This window comes from Tachyglossus aculeatus, chromosome 1, assembly GCF_015852505.1.
Source record: "Tachyglossus aculeatus isolate mTacAcu1 chromosome 1, mTacAcu1.pri, whole genome shotgun sequence".
NCBI classification, from domain to species: Eukaryota; Metazoa; Chordata; class Mammalia; order Monotremata; family Tachyglossidae; genus Tachyglossus; species Tachyglossus aculeatus.
This window is the reverse complement of record NC_052066.1, coordinates 100,066,801-100,085,161: the sequence shown is the minus strand read 5'-3', so window position 1 is coordinate 100,085,161 and position 18,361 is coordinate 100,066,801. Positions and strand designations below refer to the sequence as shown.

Genomic DNA, 18,361 nt, shown 5'->3' with positions numbered 1-18,361 from the left:
GTGCCTCTGTTACCTCATCTGTAAAATGGGGATTAAGACTGTGAACCCCCTGTGGGACAACCTGATCACCCCAGTGCTTAGAACAGTGCTTTGCACATAGTAAGCGCTTAATAAAAGCCATTATTATTATTATTTAGAATCCCCATCCTACAGGTCAGTGAAAGCAGCTGCTGATGCAGCCACCTCCTGCATCCTTAAATAATAATGTTGATATTTGTTAAGTGCTTACTATGTGCCAAGCACTGTTCTAAGCGCTGGGGTAGATACGACGTGATCATGTTGTCCCACATGGGCTCACAGCCTTCATCCCCGTTTTACAGATGAGGGAACTGGGGCCCAGAGAAGTTAAGTGACTCACCCAAAGTCACACAGCTGACAAGCGGCGGAGCCGGGATTTGAACCCATGACCTCTGACTCCAAAGCCCGGGCTCTTTCCACAGAGCCACGCTGCTTCTCTAAAGTCATGTGATGTCCTGAAATGGCAGAACCAACCTTTCCCACTCCACCTCCCATCATGTTATTGATTAGCTCATCTTGTCCTAATATTTAGCCATCAGCACTATGCTGGCTGCAATTTTCAGCCTGTTTGGCATTCTTTCAGACCATACAGTCTTTCACATCTATCAAAATCAAGCCTTAGTTCATTTCCTTAATTCGCAAATAATTTCTGTTCTGCCCAATAGGATTTGAGCTACGGGAAGCATATGTTCCTAAGAAAATGTTTATACCTGCAGAATCCTTATTCAGAATGCTTCTGGCAGAGAAGTGTTCTTCTGAGACCACCGAACACACTGAGATATGTAAAAGTACTGGGGAAGCTAGCCCACCCACCTTCCATCTGCAAAGTGGATGAGCTGTAATAGCTGACGAGTGTAGATTAACTCCTGCAAGCTGTTTAAGGATGTTGTCAGACAAAGTTTTGCCAAATGTAAGAGTGATAAACCAATGCCAGAGGGCCAAGGCTCGATGATCACAGACGGACATTACATTGTCTTCATTCCATCCATTAATGATGGCACCATATGTGCCAGATGCTGGGTAATAAACCCAATTTTTGCAGGGGGTTGGTGGGGAGAACAAAATCCAACTAGATGAAACCTCCTAAGAGATAGAGATAAATTCAATGAGCTCAATCCTAATATTAAATAAAGTGTTCAAATACAGTCCTGCTGCTTGGAAATGAAATAATAGCTTTCCCAGAGAAGATCAATCAATTGTATTTAGTAATAATAATAGTAATGATTGAGAAGCAGTGTGGCTCAGTAGAAAGTATACGGGCTTTGGAGTCAGAGGTCATGGGTTCAAATCCTGTCTCCACCACTTTGCTGTGTGATTTTGGGCAAGTCACTTAACTTCTCAGTTACCTCATCTGTAAAATGGGGATTGAGACTGTAGCCCCCTGCGGGACAACCAGATCAACTTGTAGCCTCCCCAGTGCTTAGAACAGTGCTTTGCACATAGTAAGCACCTAATAAATGTCACCATTATTATAATGCTACTTAAGTGCTACTATGTGCAAACACTGCTCTAAGGTAATCAGGTTGTCCCATGTGGGGCTCACAGTCATAATCCCCGTTTTACAGATGAGGTAACTGAAGCACAGAGAAATTAAGTGGCTTGCCCAAGATCCACAGCTGACAGGTGACGGAGCTGGGATTAGAACCCACATCCTCTGACTCCCAAGCCTAAACTCTCTCCACTTTACTGTGTGCAGAGAACTGAACTAAGCACTTGGGAGAGTACAGTATAGCAATATAGCAGACACACCCCCTGCACACAACGAGTTTATAGTCTACCCTCCAGAAATCGGTGATATTTATTGAGCACTTCATCATCATCATCATCAATCGTATTTATTGAGCGCTTACTATGTGCAGAGCACTGTACTAAGCGCTTGGGAAGTACAAATTGGCAACATATAGAGACAGTCCCTACCCAACAGTGGGCTCACAGTCTAAAAGGGGGAGACAGAGAACAAAACCAAACATACTAACAAAATAAAATAAATAGAATAGATATGTACAAATAAATTAAATAAATAAATAAACAGATAAATAAATAAATAAATTAATTAATTAATTAATATGTGCAGGGCACTAAACTAAGCACTTGAGAGTGTATAATAAAACAGAATTGGCAGATATGTTCCCTGCCCATAACAAGTTTACAGTATATAGGGATAGACAGAGGGAGAGAAAGCTTTTATGAAACAACATTTCCCTGCTTTGCTTTTTGAAAGGATTCATTTAATATGTATTCTAGTCATCGTAATTTTAGCAATCATATTTTTAGTATCCATTCATACAATTCTCTGCCTTCTTGTAGGTCCTAAATAAAACATTTTCCCCTTTCATTAATCTTTAGTAGGGAGTCAGTAGCACATACAAATTTCATAATCTCTGCGGAAAATAGTGCTATTCCTAAATATATCCTATCATTTCATCAGCATGACAGCTTGAACACATAATTTCTTATCATTTCCAACAGCTAGACCTGATCATTATACACCAGCAAGTGGAGCTCCTTGAAAGTAAGTACCCACCACGCTTCCTAACGTTTTAGAGATGGACACTGCTTAATTAGAAAACCACTCATTTGTTAATGGTGGGTAAGAGAAAAGTGGTTTATTTAGCTGTGAAGAAAACCGAAGCTTAGCAAACTTCCTGATTTTGGTGAAAGCTATGGTGGTTTGGAATAGCCCAGCATGTGTTCATTCCTTTTGTGATAGGAGCAAATTATTACTTCATAAGACTCCTAGGAAAGGGTATATTGGCAGTCTGCGGATCAGCCGGATGCGTTAATTCTAAAAGCAAAATTCGGGCCTTGGCCATTTTCCAGTGCCCACTTTTCAGGGGAAGTCAATAAACAATTAAACTGATTGGATACTGTCAAGCAACATGTAAAGGAGTCTAATAATTATGATATTTGTTAAGCCCTTACTATGTGCCAAGCACTGTTCTATGCACTGGGGTAGATAAAAAGTAATCTGGCTGGGCACAGTCCCTGTCCCACATGGGGCTCACAGTCTCAATACCAATTTGACAAATGAGGTAGATGAAGCACAGAGGAGTTAAGTGAGTTGCCCAAGGTCACACAGCAGACAAGGGGCAGAGTCAGGATTAGAATCCATGTCCTCTGACATTCAAACCTGTGCTCTTGCCAATAGGTCTCATTTCCCTAAAGTTATCAACTCCCTTAGCCGAAAGCAAGCCTGACAGTGAGTGGGCAGAGGCGGAAAGTCTGAGCAAATGACAACATTGTTTTTCCTCCGTTAGTGATACTAGGCACTGAAACCTCCAACAAATACGAGATCAAAAACGGCCTAGGACAGAGAGTTTACTTTGCAGTGGAGGAAAGCCTCTGTTTTAACCGCACCTTCTGTGCCCCACTGCGGTCCTGCACCTTAAGAATCGTCGACAACACCGGCCGTGAGGTGATTGCGGTCCATCGACCGTTACGATGCATCAGCTGTTGGTGTCCTTGCTACTTACAAGAGGTTAGTCTGGTTTGCAGTGTTCCAGGAAGAGAATGTGGACTTGTCTATGCTGAGCTCCATTGATTTATAGCTTCCTGTGGATTTGTGCAATGGCACTGGAGGGGTGGCGGGTTTCTTATGACTTGAATCAAAGGTGGGTGGATGGACCTCTTTAAATTTTCTGGGGCCCCATTCTCGGAAGCAGAGTGGCTTTGTGGATAAAGCAGGGCTTGGGAGCCAGAGTATCAGCGTTCTAATCTCAGCTGTGCCATATGTCTGCTCTGCGATCTTGGGCAAGTCACTTTACTTCTCTGTTCCTCAGTTACTTCATTTGTAAAATTGGAATTAAAATTTGATTACCATGTGGGACATGGACTGTTTCCAACCTGATTAGTTTGGATCTACCCCAGCGTTTAGTACAGTGCCTGGCACATAGGAACTGCTTAACAAATACCACATGCACACACACACATGCACAAAACAACTAATTTCCAAAGAATCTACTGGAAAATGGGGTGCTGTTGTGTAGTAAATATAGTCTTTACCCTCAGGGGATTGGAGGGAAATGATATCGTTTGGCTTTCATTTAAGGATGGTTTCAGGATGACATTTTCCAATGAGTTAGCAGCATCTATACTTCAAGTAATTTCTTTTCCAAATGACAGTCTAGATTTTCCCCAAGTGGAGTTGGCTACACTTGTTTGAACAAGCCCATATTTTAAAATAATTAGTGCATAAATACTGTTAGGTTTGCTGTAGCCCATGATCCTCTAGTTTCTACACAAGTTTTGTTTGGCAGTGTAGTATGGGAAAATTTCACCTGAGTTAATTTGAGTGGTATTCATTGAACATTTACTGAGTGTACAATACTGTACTAAATGCTTAGGAAAGTATAACATCATACTGTTGGCAGACACAATCTTTGTCCTCGAGGACCTCATATCTAATGAGGGAGACAGCCTTTAAAATAGATTATAGATAGGGGAAGTAGTAAGTAGAGCATGACAATGTGGTCTAGTGGATAGAGCATAGACCTGAGAGTCAAAAGGACCAGGTTTTAAATCCCTGCTCTGTGATCCAGGGCAAGTAACTTCACTTCTCTATGCTTCAGTTACCTCATCTGTAAAATGGGAATTAAGCCCGTAAGCCCCATGCAGCAACCCCATTTGTTTGTATCCACCCCAGTGCCTGGAACATGGTAACCACTTAAATACTATGATCATAATTATTATGCAAACATCAGTGCTGTGGTGAAGGGTGGGGTTTACTTAAGTACTCAGAGGGTAGGGCACAAGTGAGGGAAAATAGGTTGGGGAGGTGAGTGGTTAGTCAAGGATCATCATCATCAATCGTATTTATTGAGCCTTACTTATGTGCTTCAGTTCCTTCAGCTGTAAAATGGGGATTACAACTGTGAACGCCATGTGGCACATGGACTGAGTCCGACCTGATTACTTTGTATCTTTCCCAGCATTTAGAATAGTACATGGCACTTAGTAAGGGCTTAACAATTGAAAAGGTGCTCAAAAATCCCATTGAGCGGAATAGGAGCTAGGAAAAAGGAGTGAGGTTGGCAGTTCCTAGTAGGACACCAGGCTTCCTGCCCACACTGGAGTCCAAGTCACCCACCCTGAGAAACCCAGTTTTAGGGCAATAATAATAATATTAATGGTGGTACTTCTTAAGAAGTATGTGCCAGGCACTATACTAAGTGCTGGGGTATGTAAAAGATCATCAGATTGGACACAGTCTATGTCCCACATGGGACTCACAGTCTTACTCCCCATTTTACAGATGAGGTAACTGAGGACCAGAGAAATGAATCAACTTGCCCAAAGTCACACAACAGACAAGTGGCAGAGCCTGGATTAGAATCAATCAATCAATCGTATTTATTGAGCGCTTACTGTGTGCAGAGCACTGTACTAAGCGCTTGGGAAGTACAAGTTGGCAACATATAGAGACAGTCCCTACCCAACAGTGGGCTCACAGTCTAAAAGGGGGAGACAGGGAACAAAACCAAACATACTAACAAAATAAAATAAATAGAATAGATAAGTACAAGCAAAATAAATAAATAGAGTAATAAATATGTACAAACATACATACAGGTGCTGTGGGGAAGGGAAGGAAGTAAGATTGGGGGGACGGAGAGGGGGACGAGGGGGAGAGAAAGGAAGGGGCTCAGTCTGGGAAGGCCTCCTGGAGGAGGTGAGCTCTCAGTAGGGCCTTGAAGGAAGGAAGAGAGCTAGCTTGGCGGATGGGCAGAGGGAGGGCATTCCAGGCCAGGGGGATGACGTGGGCCGGGGGTCGACGGCGGGACAGGCGAGAACGAGGTACAGTGAGGAGATTAGCAGCAGAGGAGTGGAGGGTGCAGGCTGGGCTGTAGAAGGAGAGAAGGGAGGTGAGGTAGGAGGGGGCGAGGTGATGGCCAGCCTTGAAGCCCAGGGTGAGGAGTTTCTGCCTGATGCACAGATTGATTGGTAGCCACTGGAGATTTTTGAGGAGGGGAGTAACATGCCCAGAGCGTTTCTGGACAAAGACAATCCGGGCAGCAGCATGAACTATGGATTGAAGTGGGGAGAGACACGAGGATGGGAGATCAGAGAGAAGGCTGATGCAGTAGTCCAGACGGGATAGGATGAGAGCTTGAATGAGCAGGGTAGCAGTTTGGATGGAGAGGAAAGGGTGGATCTTGGCAATGTTGCAGAGCTGAGACCGGCAGGTTTTGGTGACGGCTTGGATATGAGGGGTGAATGAGAGAGCGGAGTCGAGGATGACACCAAGTTTGTCGGCTTGTGAGATGGGAAGGATGGTAGTGCCATCAACAGAGCTGCGAAAGTCAGGGAGAGGGCAAGGTTTGGGAAGGAAGACAAGGAGTTCAGTCTTGGACATGTTGAGTTTTAGGTGGCGGGCAGACATCCAGATGGAGATGTCCTGAAGGCAGGAGGAGATGCAAGCCTGGAGAGAGGGGGAGAGAGCAGGGGCAGAGATGTAGATCTGGGTGTCATCAGCATAGAGATGATAGTTGAAGCCATGGGAGCGAATGAGGTCACCAAGGGAGTGCGTGTAGATTGAGAACAGAAGGGGACCAAGCACTGAACCTTGGGGAACCCCCACAGTAAGGGGATGGGAGGGATGGGTTGGAATTAGAACCCATGAACTTCTGACTCCTGGGCCCAAGCTCTAGCCACTACACCATGCTGCTTCATGAGAATGTTTGGGATGAACTGATTATCTCATTGTTGATTTACAAAATATTCAGGATAGAGAGGCACTCTCTTGTTTTGCCTTTCCTTTCTCCAGGCACGTTCAACTCTAGAGATCAAGGTCGAGAGTTCAAAGCTTCACCGAGTCTGTTTCCCAACTATAATAATAATGTTGGTATTTGTTAAACACTTACTATGTGCCAAGCACTGTTCTAAGCACTGACCCATGGCTTGGCTTCATTCAAATTTCAAAGAGTGGGTTAAGATTCAGTAGAGATCAAAAATGATTTCCACAGGAATATAATGCATAGAGTTGAAATTTCCACGCTAGTACAAAAAGCACGATGTTATTAGAGACCACTGTTTTCTCTGCTTTTTTTAACAGTTAGAAATCCAAGCCCCTCCAGGGATTGTAGTGGGATATGTTGTTCAGAAGTGGGACCCTTTTCTGCCTAAATTCACAATTCAAAATGAGAATAAAGAAGAAGTCCTAAAAATTGTTGGCCCTTATGCAACATGTGGATTTTTTGGCGATGTGGACTTTGAGGTATGTTTACCAAGAGAAGAGCATTTTCAGTGAACTCATGATCCCCTTCTGACTCTCGCCCACAAATACTCATGCTCCAGTGTTCTATAGGCTGAAGCAGTGTGGCGTGATGGTAAGAGCACAGGGCTGAGAGTCAGAGAAACTGGTTTCTAATCCTGGCTTTACCACTTGCCTGTTGTGTTACTTTGATCCACTCACCTAACTTTTTTGTGCCTCAGCTTCTTCATCTATATAAAAGGGGATTAAAATGAAGAGGCAATATCCCTTCCTTAAACCACTAGCCCCATGTGGGATAGACACTGTGTCCATTGTGATTATCTTAATTCTACCCTAGAGTGTACAACAGTGCTTGGGATATATAAACACTTAATAAATTATATAACTATTAATCAATTAAGCAATGTTTTTGTTGAGCACTTACTATATTTAGAGCACCGTACTAAGCTCTTGGGAAAGCACATTACGACAAGGTTAGCAAACACATTCCTGCCCACAAGGAGCTCTCAGTCTAGAGCCTACAGTCTATAATCACATTACCCAATGAAAAGCCACTATGGTGTTCTGGGAATGACTCAACATTTAGATGCACAATATTTTCTGGCTCTAATTTATGGATCTAGAGAAGGAACTCTCCCAAAGGAGTACACAGGGAATTGCAATTCAAGGCATCCAATTTCAGAACTTCCTAAGTACCCGTGAGACCTTATCCAGTTTATTGTTAAGCATATTAGTCTTATAATTGGTCACTTTTTGAGCTGCCAGAGTTTAACAAAGCTCTTGAATGGCTGTCTCGAGGATGTTTGATTATGCCCGTAGTTGGCTGAGTTGGAAGAGTTTCTCAGAGGATGTAAGCAAGTTCTAACACCTGACCGGATGCACCTTTGCTTTACCATCCAGGTACAGTGAGTTGGTTGCTTGGGAGGAGTGAAGTGGGTGAGCAGGTGGTAAATCGAAGTGAGAGTAGGTTTGGGGGAGTCAGTCGATCATATTGTTACTGAATTGTACTTTCCAAGCTTAGTACAGCGCTCTGCATACTAAGTACTCAATAAATTCATTCATTCATTCAATTGTATTTATTGAATGCTTACTGTGTGCAGGGCACTGTACTAAGCACTTGGGAAGTACAAGTTGGCAACATATAGAGATGGTCCCTACCCAACAACAGGCTCACAGTCTAGAAGGGGGAGACAGACAACAAAACATGTGGGCGGGTGTCAAGTCATCAGAATAAATAGAAGTAAAGCTAGATGAACATCATTAACAAAATATAACAGAATGAATATTTGAGCACTTAGTGTGCAGAGCACTGTACTAAGTGCTTGGGAGAATACAATATAGCAATATAAACAGACACACTTCCTGCCATCAATGAGTTTGCAGTCTAGAGGGGAGAGAACTGATTAAGGACCTTAAAATCAGTGGTTTTATAAACGGTCTTGGTGATTTTGACTAACCCTGACCTATTTCTTGGTGGCTATGTGGACAAATATCCACTTATTGTTTATGTCAACTATTTGGGTTGGGGGTTCTTAATTCCAAAAGGGTTGCTGTTGTGTAAAACTGAGTTTGAATTTCTAGACTGTGAGCCCACTGTTGGGTAGGGACCATCTCTATATGTTGCCAACTTGTACTTCTCAAGCGCTTAGTACAGTGCTCTGCACACAGTAAGTGCTCAATAAATATGATTGATTGATTTGAATTAGCATAAACCTGGCACAATAGATGATGATGGCATTTGTTAAGCACTTACTATGTGCCAAACACTGTTCTAAGCGCTGGGTAGTTTGCTTCATTTCTGTCCACCACTCATCTGGGTTGTAAGCCTTTCACAGAAAAGTGCAGTGATTCCTTATGCAGTTAAAAATTAAATTTGGGCTGGGCGGGGCCAGTGTGTGCCAATCCAACCTCAACTCAGGCTCCCTGAATCCCTTTCAGAGATGTTTGGAGTGTGGATTTATTTGGTAATGAAGTTAGGTTATTTTTTTAAAAAGATTTTAAGTGTAAAGGGGAGCTTCTCATAAAGGCGATTATCGAATGGTCAAAATCATGTGCATTCCTCATGATGATGGTGGTGAAATACAAGGCAGAGCCTTCCTGACACTTTCTTGGAAAGTTCATGTGACCTTATAAAGGCACCAGGCAGTATACTCAACAGGCATATATTCACATAATACAGCCTCCTCAAAGCCCTTTGGGATCAATTACTTGGATAGTCCAGATGGATGGACTTTTTAACCTGAAACACTGGTTATTCCATCATGAATCTTTGAGACTCAGGCACGTGAATGATTTGGGAGAACAGATTCAGGCAATTTTAAAACACTCTAATTTCATTCTTACCTTTGATTTTAATATTTTCTTTTTCGTTTCTGTATCTAGGTGAAAACTATTAATGAAAAGTTGACAATTGGGAAGATTTCCAAGTACTGGTCGGGGTTTGTCAATGGTGTCTTTACAAACACAGACAACTTTGGAATTCATGTGCCAGCAGATCTAGATGTGAAAATAAAAGCGACAATGATTGGTGCCTGTTTCCTCATAGTAAGTTGCCCAAGAGAGAAAACAAATAACGTGATAAACAGAACTTATATCAAAAAGGATAAATTTAATTTTCCAATCTTCAAGGCATGGCTCATGTTAAAGCCCAACAAACCTAACCAGTTGCCTGCAACTGGTTAAAACTGGTTAAAACTGGTCAATACTAGTTAAAACCAGTTACTAAAGTAAAACTTTCCCCTTTCCCACCTCTAGGTGAAAATAATCAGATATTGTCAGTTTTCTCCTAGACTGTGTTGGAGATTTATGGAACATTCTTCCAACTGCACTCATCTGTCTGCATAGAATGGGATACAATGTTGAAAGAAATGTTTGTGCACAAATACACTGCACTGGTCAGGGCAGAAGTGTTAGAACATGGGCTTTGCTATGTGTGAGGCTCGTTGAGAACATAATCCCTGTATTTTAGGAGAAATGAGAGTAATTTAAAATTCAAGTTGAAAACACACATCATAAATACTTGTTCTTTATGTTTGTTCTGTATGTTTAATGAAGATCATTAAACACCTGAAATGGAATTACTCATCTTCTCTACTCAACCCATTCTTTCTCCTAACTTTCCCATTTTAGTTGATAATCCCACCATCCTTCCTGCGATAGACACTCACTACTTCAGTTACCCTGGACACATCACCGTCACTGTCGATTGTCACATTCAATATACTGCCACATCATTCTACCAGTTTTTCCAGTGTAATATCTCCTGGATTAGCCCTTTTCTCTCCACCCAAGCAGCTTCACCTTGTCTTGTTTTTGCCAACTTGTACTTCCCAAGCACTTAGTACAATGCTCTGCACACAGTAAGTGCCCAATAAATACAACTGAATGAATGAATGTCTAAGAATTGCTAGACTATTGTATCCTTGCTGGTCTTCATGCCTCCAACCTCTCCCCACTCCAATTATTACTGCATTCGTGGCACAGATTGTCTTTGACATCAACCAACCCCTTCTCCTTGAAATATTATCCAACCTCAGCTTCACTGAAACTGCCCTCTCCTGGTTTTCCTATCTCTCTGGCAGCCCATTCTCAGTCTTTTTCATAGAGTGCTCCCCTGCTTCTCACCCCCTAATTGTGTATGTCCCTCAAGGTTCAGTTCTGGGTCCCCTTCCATTCTCCAGCTACACCTACTCCTTTGAAGAACTCATTTGCTCCTATGGCTTCAACTACCACCTCTAAATGGATGATTCCCAAGTCTCCATCTCCAGGCCTGATCTCTCTCCCTCACTGCAGTCTCACATTTCCTCCTGCCTTCAAGACACCATGTCCTGCCATTACTTCAAACTTACCATTTCCAAAATGGAATCAATGATCTTTCCACCTAAACCCTGTCCTCCCCCTGACTTTCCCAAAACTATAGACAGAACCAACATCCTTCCCATCACACAAGCCCATAACCTTGGTGTTGTCCTTGAATCCTCTCTCATTCAACCCACATATTGAATTGCCATATCCTTGCAATTCACAACATTACTAAAATCCACTTTCTTCCCCATCCAAACAGCTACCATGTTAATCCAAGCACTTCTATCCCACCTTGATTACTCTATCAACCTTTTTGCTGACCTCCCAGCCTCCTGCCTCTCCCCACTCCAGTCCACACTTCACCCTGCTGCCCAGATCATTTTTGTACAAAAACGTTCATTCTGTATTTACCCACTCTTCAAGAGCCTCCAGTCATTGCTCATCTACCTTCACATCAAACAAAACTCCTCATCATGGCTTTAAAGCACTCAATAACCTTGAGCCCTCCTACCTCACCACTCTCTGGCAACAACCCAGCCTGCACACTGCTCTCCTCTAATGCTAACCTACTCACTGTACTTCTATCTCATCTAGCCCACCACCAACCTCTCCTTTACATCTGCCTCTAGCCTGAAACACCCTTCCTCTTCATATCCAACAGTTCATTTACTCTCCCCATCTTCAAAGCCTTACTGAAGGCATATCTACTCCAACAGGCATTCCCTGAGTAAACCTTCATTTCCTTTTCTCCCACTCTTTTGCATCACCCTTACTCCCTTTTTGTACAGTTTCCCCCATCCTTTCACCACTTACGTATATATGCAATTTATTTATTTAATGTCTCTCTCCTTCTCTAGATTGTAAGCTCACTGTGGGCGGGGAAGGTGTCTGTTATATGGTACTATCTCAAGCACTTACTGCACTGCTCTGCACACAGTTAAGTGCTCAAATATCATGGATTAATCAATTCTTAGAGTATAAATTGTACACAACTCACCATTCTTCTAAGCGCCCCCTGGATCCCTGCACGCAATAATAACTCCTCACACTCAGCTTCAAGCTCTCACCAAATTTGCCTCATCTTACATTGCTACTCTTCAGTTTGCTTTCTTCACTCCTCTCAAGTTTCCAATTCATTCATTCACTCGTGTTTATGGAGCACTTACTGTGTGCAGAGGACTGTACTAAGCGATTGGAAAGTTCAATTCGGAAACAGAGACAATCCCTACTTAACAACAGGCTCACAGTCTAGAAATTGTACCTTACTCTTGCTTTTCCCACCTCCTTCCCCTCGCCCATACCATTTCCCTGCGCATCAGGCAGAAATTCTGCGCATCAGGCAGAAACTCCGCACCCTCGGCTTCAAGGCTCTCCATCACCTCGCCCCCTCCTACCTCACCTCCCTTCTCTCCTTCTACAGCCCACCCCACACCCTCCGCTCCTCTACTGCTAATCTCCTCACCGTGCCTCGCTAATCTCCTCACCGTGCCTCATTCTTGCCTGTCCCGCCATCGACCCCCGGCTCACATCATCCCCCGGGCCTGGAATGCCCTCCCTCTGCACATCCGCCAAGCTAGCTCTCTTCCTCCCTTCAAGGCCCTACTGAGAGCTCACCTCCTCCAGGAGGCCTTCCCAGACTGAGCCCCTTCCTTCCTCTCCCCCTCGTCCCCCTCTCCATCCCCCATCTTACCTTCTTCCCTTCCCCACAGCACCTGTATATATGTTTGTACATATTTATTACTCTATTTATTTTACTTGTACATATCTATTCTATTTATTTTATTTTGTTAGTATGTTTGGTTTTGTTCTCTGTCTCCTCTTTTTAGACTGAGCCCACTGTTGGGTAGGGACTGTCTCTATATGTTGCCAACTTGTACTTCCCAAGTGCTTAGTACAGCGCTCTGCACACAGTAAGCGCTCAATAAATATGATTGATTGATTGATTCCCTGGTCTGGAATTCCCTCTCTATGCAAATCTGACAGACACTTCCAGAAGGACTCCCCAATAAGTTTACAGACCCCAAATTGTATTAACCCACCAGCCATCTTCTGCATTTTTCCACTCATTTATACTCTTCTTGAGAATGTTTACATGTAACTCCAATTTATAGTCCATTACCCTTCCCTAGATTATTATGTCTGTCTCCCCTATTAGAGTGCATGATCCTTGTGGTCCCAGAATGTGCTGCTTGTTTTGTGCTTCCCAGTGCTTAGCACGAGTGGTGTTCTGTATGTATATAAGACTGATAAACCAGCTTATTTCCCAGATGTTACAAATAATAATAATAATAATAATGAGACTCCTTCTGGTCCCTTACCAACTGGTGTGAGCCGTGAATTCTTAAATAAGCTGCTCAGGCACTAGGGTGTTGCCAGAAGCTGCTGCTGCTGCTGTCTGTGCCTATGACTGAGAGATCAACGCTGGCTGTCCACTAAGGCATGCTGCTTCTCTACCAGTAGATAGAGCTCAGGCCTGGGAGTCAGAAGGACCTGGGTTCTAATCCTGACTCCACCATTTGTCTGCCGTGTGACCTTGGGCAGGTCACTTCACTTCTATTTACTTCAGTTCCCTCATCTTTATAATGGGGATTAAGACTGTGAGCCCCACATAGGACAGGGACTGTGTTCAACCCAATTTGCTTGTATCCACCCCCAGCTCTTGGTACAGTACCTGGCATATAGTAAGTGCTAAACAAATACCAAATTATCATTATTATTATCATCATTTCTGGTATTAGGTAACCAGTGAGAAGCACTGTGCCTAGTGGAAAGAGTACAGGCCTGGGAATCAGAGGACCTGGATTGTAATCCCACTCTTACACTTACCTGCTGTATGACCTTGGGAAAGTCACACCACTTCTCTATGCCTCAGTTCCCTCATGTGCCAAATAGGGATTTAGTACCTCTTCTCCCTCCTACTCAGACTATGAGCCCCAATATGGGACCTGATTATTTTTTATCTACCCCAGCACTTGGAACAAAGCAAGCAGGAGAAGCAGTGTGGCTTAGTGGAAAGAGCCCAGGCTTGGGACTCAGAGGTCGTGGGTTCTAATCCCCGCTCTGCCACTTGTCAGCTGTGTGATCTTGGGCAAGTCACTTCACTTCTCTGTGCCTCAGTTCCCTCATCTAGAAAATGGGGCTGAAGACAGTAAGCCCTTCGTGGGACAACCTGATCACCTTGTATCCTCCCCAGTACTTAGAACAGTGCTTTGCACATAGTAAGCGCTTAATAAATGCCATTATTATTATTATTATATCACAATTGTTATTATCATCATTATTACTGTTTTTATTATTTGACAAGTTCCAGACTGGGAGCGTTTCATATCCTGGATCTTTTCAGTCCTTGATCTTTCTCAGCATTCCTGTCCCAGTGCCATGAGACACAGAGTGAGGGAAAAAAAAGTCAGTCAATCTATGACATTTATTGAGCCCCTATTAAGAGATAAGCACTGTACTAAGCATATGGGAGAGAGCAACAGTAGGAAAGCACACGTTTCCAGCTCTTAAAATTTTTACAAGGCAATGGGAGAGCCAGCAAAAATAATTTACAAATAATGATGAATGAGGAAGGTAGAAAGATGGCAATTAACCATTATGCATTTAACAGGGAAGTGAAAGCATTTAGCAAGGAGTAATACTACTACTATGAGGAATAATGATAATTTTAGTATTCCTTAAGGGCTTACTTTGAGCCAAATACTGTACTAAGGACTGGAGTAGATATAAATTAATCCAGTCAGTCACAGTCCCTGTCCAACATGAGGCTCAAATCCCCAAGTTACAGATGAGGAAACAGGCACAGAACAACAAACAGTAAGGTGACTTGACCAATTCACACATCAATGAAGTAGGTGTATCAGGATTGGAACACTGGTCCCCTGAGTCAAAGACTCATGTTCTTTCCACTAGGCCACAGGCAAGAGAAAATCTTCTAAGTGAATGGGAAACCTGTCACTCTTCTTGTTTAGAAGGATCCTCTCCCCTGCCTTCCATGCAGTCCTCATCTTGATATTCTGTGTCTCAGCATTTAAATGCCCTGCTCTGGTTATCAGTCCTCAGTTGTAGAACTGCAGTGACAAAAGGTGTAATCTGAATGTTGAAATAAACAAAATGAAGATACTCTGTTTGCTACATGTATTTCCATCTTTGATAGGGGAAGTTAGGCCTGGAAGAAGCAGATAGGATGTGGTGGTCAAGTCTAGCCAGACACCTCAAACAGTCTTCAACTGATTGATCTATATAATGTGCTACCAAATACCCAGCTGGTTTCATAGAGAGTAATTCCCATTCACATTCCACATCTCCAAACAGAAATGGCTATTGTCACATATTCACAGGAATATTCACATATTCCTATCCATTGGCTTACAATTTCACTTGTCCTTTTTCTAAATCAGACATGTGATAGCCTCACGTTGTGTGACTCAACAGACCTTTTACCTTAATGTGAATCATTGGTGAGACACTGGAGCATATAAAATGAGGAACAATGCAAAAGTATGACGCTTGTGAATGATTTGTGATTAGAGGGGGCAGAGAGAGAAAAAGAAAATATTTAAAAGCCCTCCTAAAATCCCCTACAGAAATCCAGGTCTCAGATATTTTCAATCTGTAGACTATACTTATAATTCTCATGATTTGTAAAGGGTTCTCATTTCATCATAGCAACCTTTCCTTCATTCCCAGTATCACCGAGCAGTATCATTACCTTACGTAGTCAAAGTTTACCAGTCAGTCTTTTTTATCTAAACTCTAGCCTGTTTGTATCTTCCCAACTATTCACAGTTTATTTATTTATAGGATTTGATGTATTTTGAACACTCCCTGGCAGGACTCTAACAAGGAAGCTGATGGAAGCAATTAAATATTCAGGACAAATTTGGGTAAGAAGGAACTTCAAATCATCTTTTCTTTTCAAAAACCAGCCACCTGGGGCACTCCCTAATTTTTTTTTCCCCCTCCACTTTCCTCCAGGAATCCCCCAGGCTCTGGATTTCTGGTATGAATGGCCTGAAGAGTTTCATCATAGAATTATTAAAATATAACCTAATGGAGCCATTTATTCAGTCATGTGGGTATGTGCGGGCACTAAACATCCAGTTTCTAGGCTGAAGCCTAGTTGGCTTTGCACACTGCCTTGCTTTTTTTTCTTTTGTCTTCCCTTCTTTTCACAGTTGAAGAGACCAGAAAGGGCAAATGGCTTGCTGCATCACATGGAAATGCATTATAACAAGACAACACGGAGGCTTTTACAATATTGGGACTAATTACTAATCCAAACTTCTGGGCTTTTTATTGATTTTCCAGGAGATTTTTCTCCTTGTTTTGCAGCACCTTTGGTTGCAAGATACTTGGAGCAGGGCAGGAACTATCCATGCATACCAATGCTTAACTCCAGAGTATTTCCACACATCACCACTTAATAATGATATTAATAATAATAATCATTAATGATTAATGATTAATGATATTAATAATAATAATCATTAAGCACTTACTATGTATCAGGCACTGTTCTAAGCCCTGGAGGCACCTACAGGCAATATGCACTAACACGTACTTCCAGATGTAATGAGACACAATTGTGATCTTTGTTGTTTTTTTGGTTTGCTTTTCACCCACTGTTCACCAAAAAATAAATAGTGTTATTTGTTAAGCACCTACTGCGTGCACAGTACTGTACTATGCACTTGGGAGAGTACAGTTCAACAGAATTGGCAGACACATTCCCTGTCCACAAGGAATTTACAATTTAGAGGTACTGTAGAGGAAAGTCCCTCCACCAACTCACCATTTCTCTGAATATCTTACTTAGTGATGGTTTACTAAATGGGTAAGGTTGCAGTAATGTCTGCTGTTATTGAGGTCTCAGAGTTAATCTGTCCTGTAAACATGCTCTGCCCTATTTGCCTTACCAGCCATCACTCAATGAATGTTGCTGGGATAGAGTCTGAGCAAGGGAGTGTGGATGGTTCAAAATAAGCCATCACCATGTCTGGAAAAAACAGCTCCAGGACATGTCCTGCTGGGAGTAGGACCTATGTTTTCCTTCTTAACTATTCATCTTTGAACAATGCTCATCTGAATGGCAAGACCTCAGAAAAGGTGCTCTACAGTATTTTCATTTACAAAATGTGCAAGGGATTCTCTCTCAAAGACATTCACAGTCACAGATGCAGTCTCGCTGTCAGCAACACCATTTTCAGATAAAAGAACAACTCTATTATTGTGTCATTTCAAAAAAAAAAGTTACAAGACTCCTCTGTCTTTTCCCCAAGATTCATTCCTTCAATCACATTTATTGAGCATTTACTGTGTGCAGAGCACTGTAGGGGCCAGCTAACTGCCCGAGAAAGTTAATTGACTGATCTGGGCAGCAATTTCTCTAATTTTTCATTTAGAAAAACAAAAAGGTTTGTTTAGGAAATCTCTGATGCAAGGCCAGCTATAGTAGCAAGTGTTCCTCTACTATTTCTAGGTAACTGTGACCTTATTGCTTTTTTTCCAATCAGTGAACTGATGATATTTTATAAGTGCTTTTTGGGTACAGAGCACTGTACTAAACACTTGGGAGAGTACAGTCCAGAGTCGAGAAATGTTTTCCCTTCCCACAAGGAGCTTCATTAAATAAATTATCTATATGTACATGTCCTTTTTGATTTGGATATTTGAAGATCATTTAAAAAAGGATTTATCTCATTTTATTTTATGTTTTAGCCCCAAGTGAATTTATCCATTCACCATAGGACTTTTCCTCACCACTGAAAGTATAAAAGTGATTAGTTTCAGCTACATAAATGTCAAGTCTATTTTTGCCCAGTTCCATAAATATTCTCTAAAAAGCAGTGCTAATTTTTGAAGCAAACAAGTAGAAATAAAATAAAGAAAATGACAAAAGATTTACAGATAAACAGGGGAATCCAATTACAAAAGCATCTTAAAACTTCACAGATTTTATCAGCCCACTAAAATGTGGGTTTTTTGAATAGCCAAGAGGAGAGATTTAGCAATTACGTCCAAAATGCGTTTCTCTATATGACTCACTTTTCCCATCCAACTGTTTGGCTCTTGAAGAAGTTATCAATACCTGTGCTCCATTTTCATCAAAACGTTTGCTTTACCTTTTTGAGTAGTCTTCCAAAAATATGAAATTCATATCACAAACTTGGAAAAAAAGTTTGGTCTTGCCCAAGGATTCTAAGCCTTAAACTGATGGAGAAAACTTTCTTTTTAGCTCAGCCAGGTCTATTTGATCTAGAAATATAAATGGTCTCCTTTACCACTAGCTCATCTGGCTTCCCTCAGCCTTCCAAGTCTAAATTTTGT

General features: G+C 42.1%; 1 protein-coding gene across 2 annotated transcripts in view; it reads left to right on the top strand.

The window, feature by feature from the left end:
* PLSCR5 (phospholipid scramblase family member 5) overlaps nt 1-16,720 on the top strand; it is a 34,241-nt gene extending 17,521 nt beyond the window's left edge. Inside the window, exons 4-9 of one of the 2 annotated variants that reach the window (XM_038745660.1) lie at nt 2,488-2,530; nt 3,276-3,496; nt 7,070-7,231; nt 9,611-9,772; nt 15,836-15,918; nt 16,010-16,720. In XM_038745660.1, coding sequence (XP_038601588.1) covers nt 2,488-2,530; nt 3,276-3,496; nt 7,070-7,231; nt 9,611-9,772; nt 15,836-15,874 — 627 coding nt within the window. In that variant the 3' untranslated portion in view covers nt 15,875-15,918; nt 16,010-16,720. Of the gene's footprint in view, nt 1-2,487; nt 2,531-3,275; nt 3,497-7,069; nt 7,232-9,610; nt 10,313-15,835; nt 15,919-16,009 lie in introns of those variants that run through there. The other variant, XM_038745651.1, reaches the window with a different exon arrangement.
* Nucleotides 16,721-18,361: the final 1,641 nt, after the last annotated feature.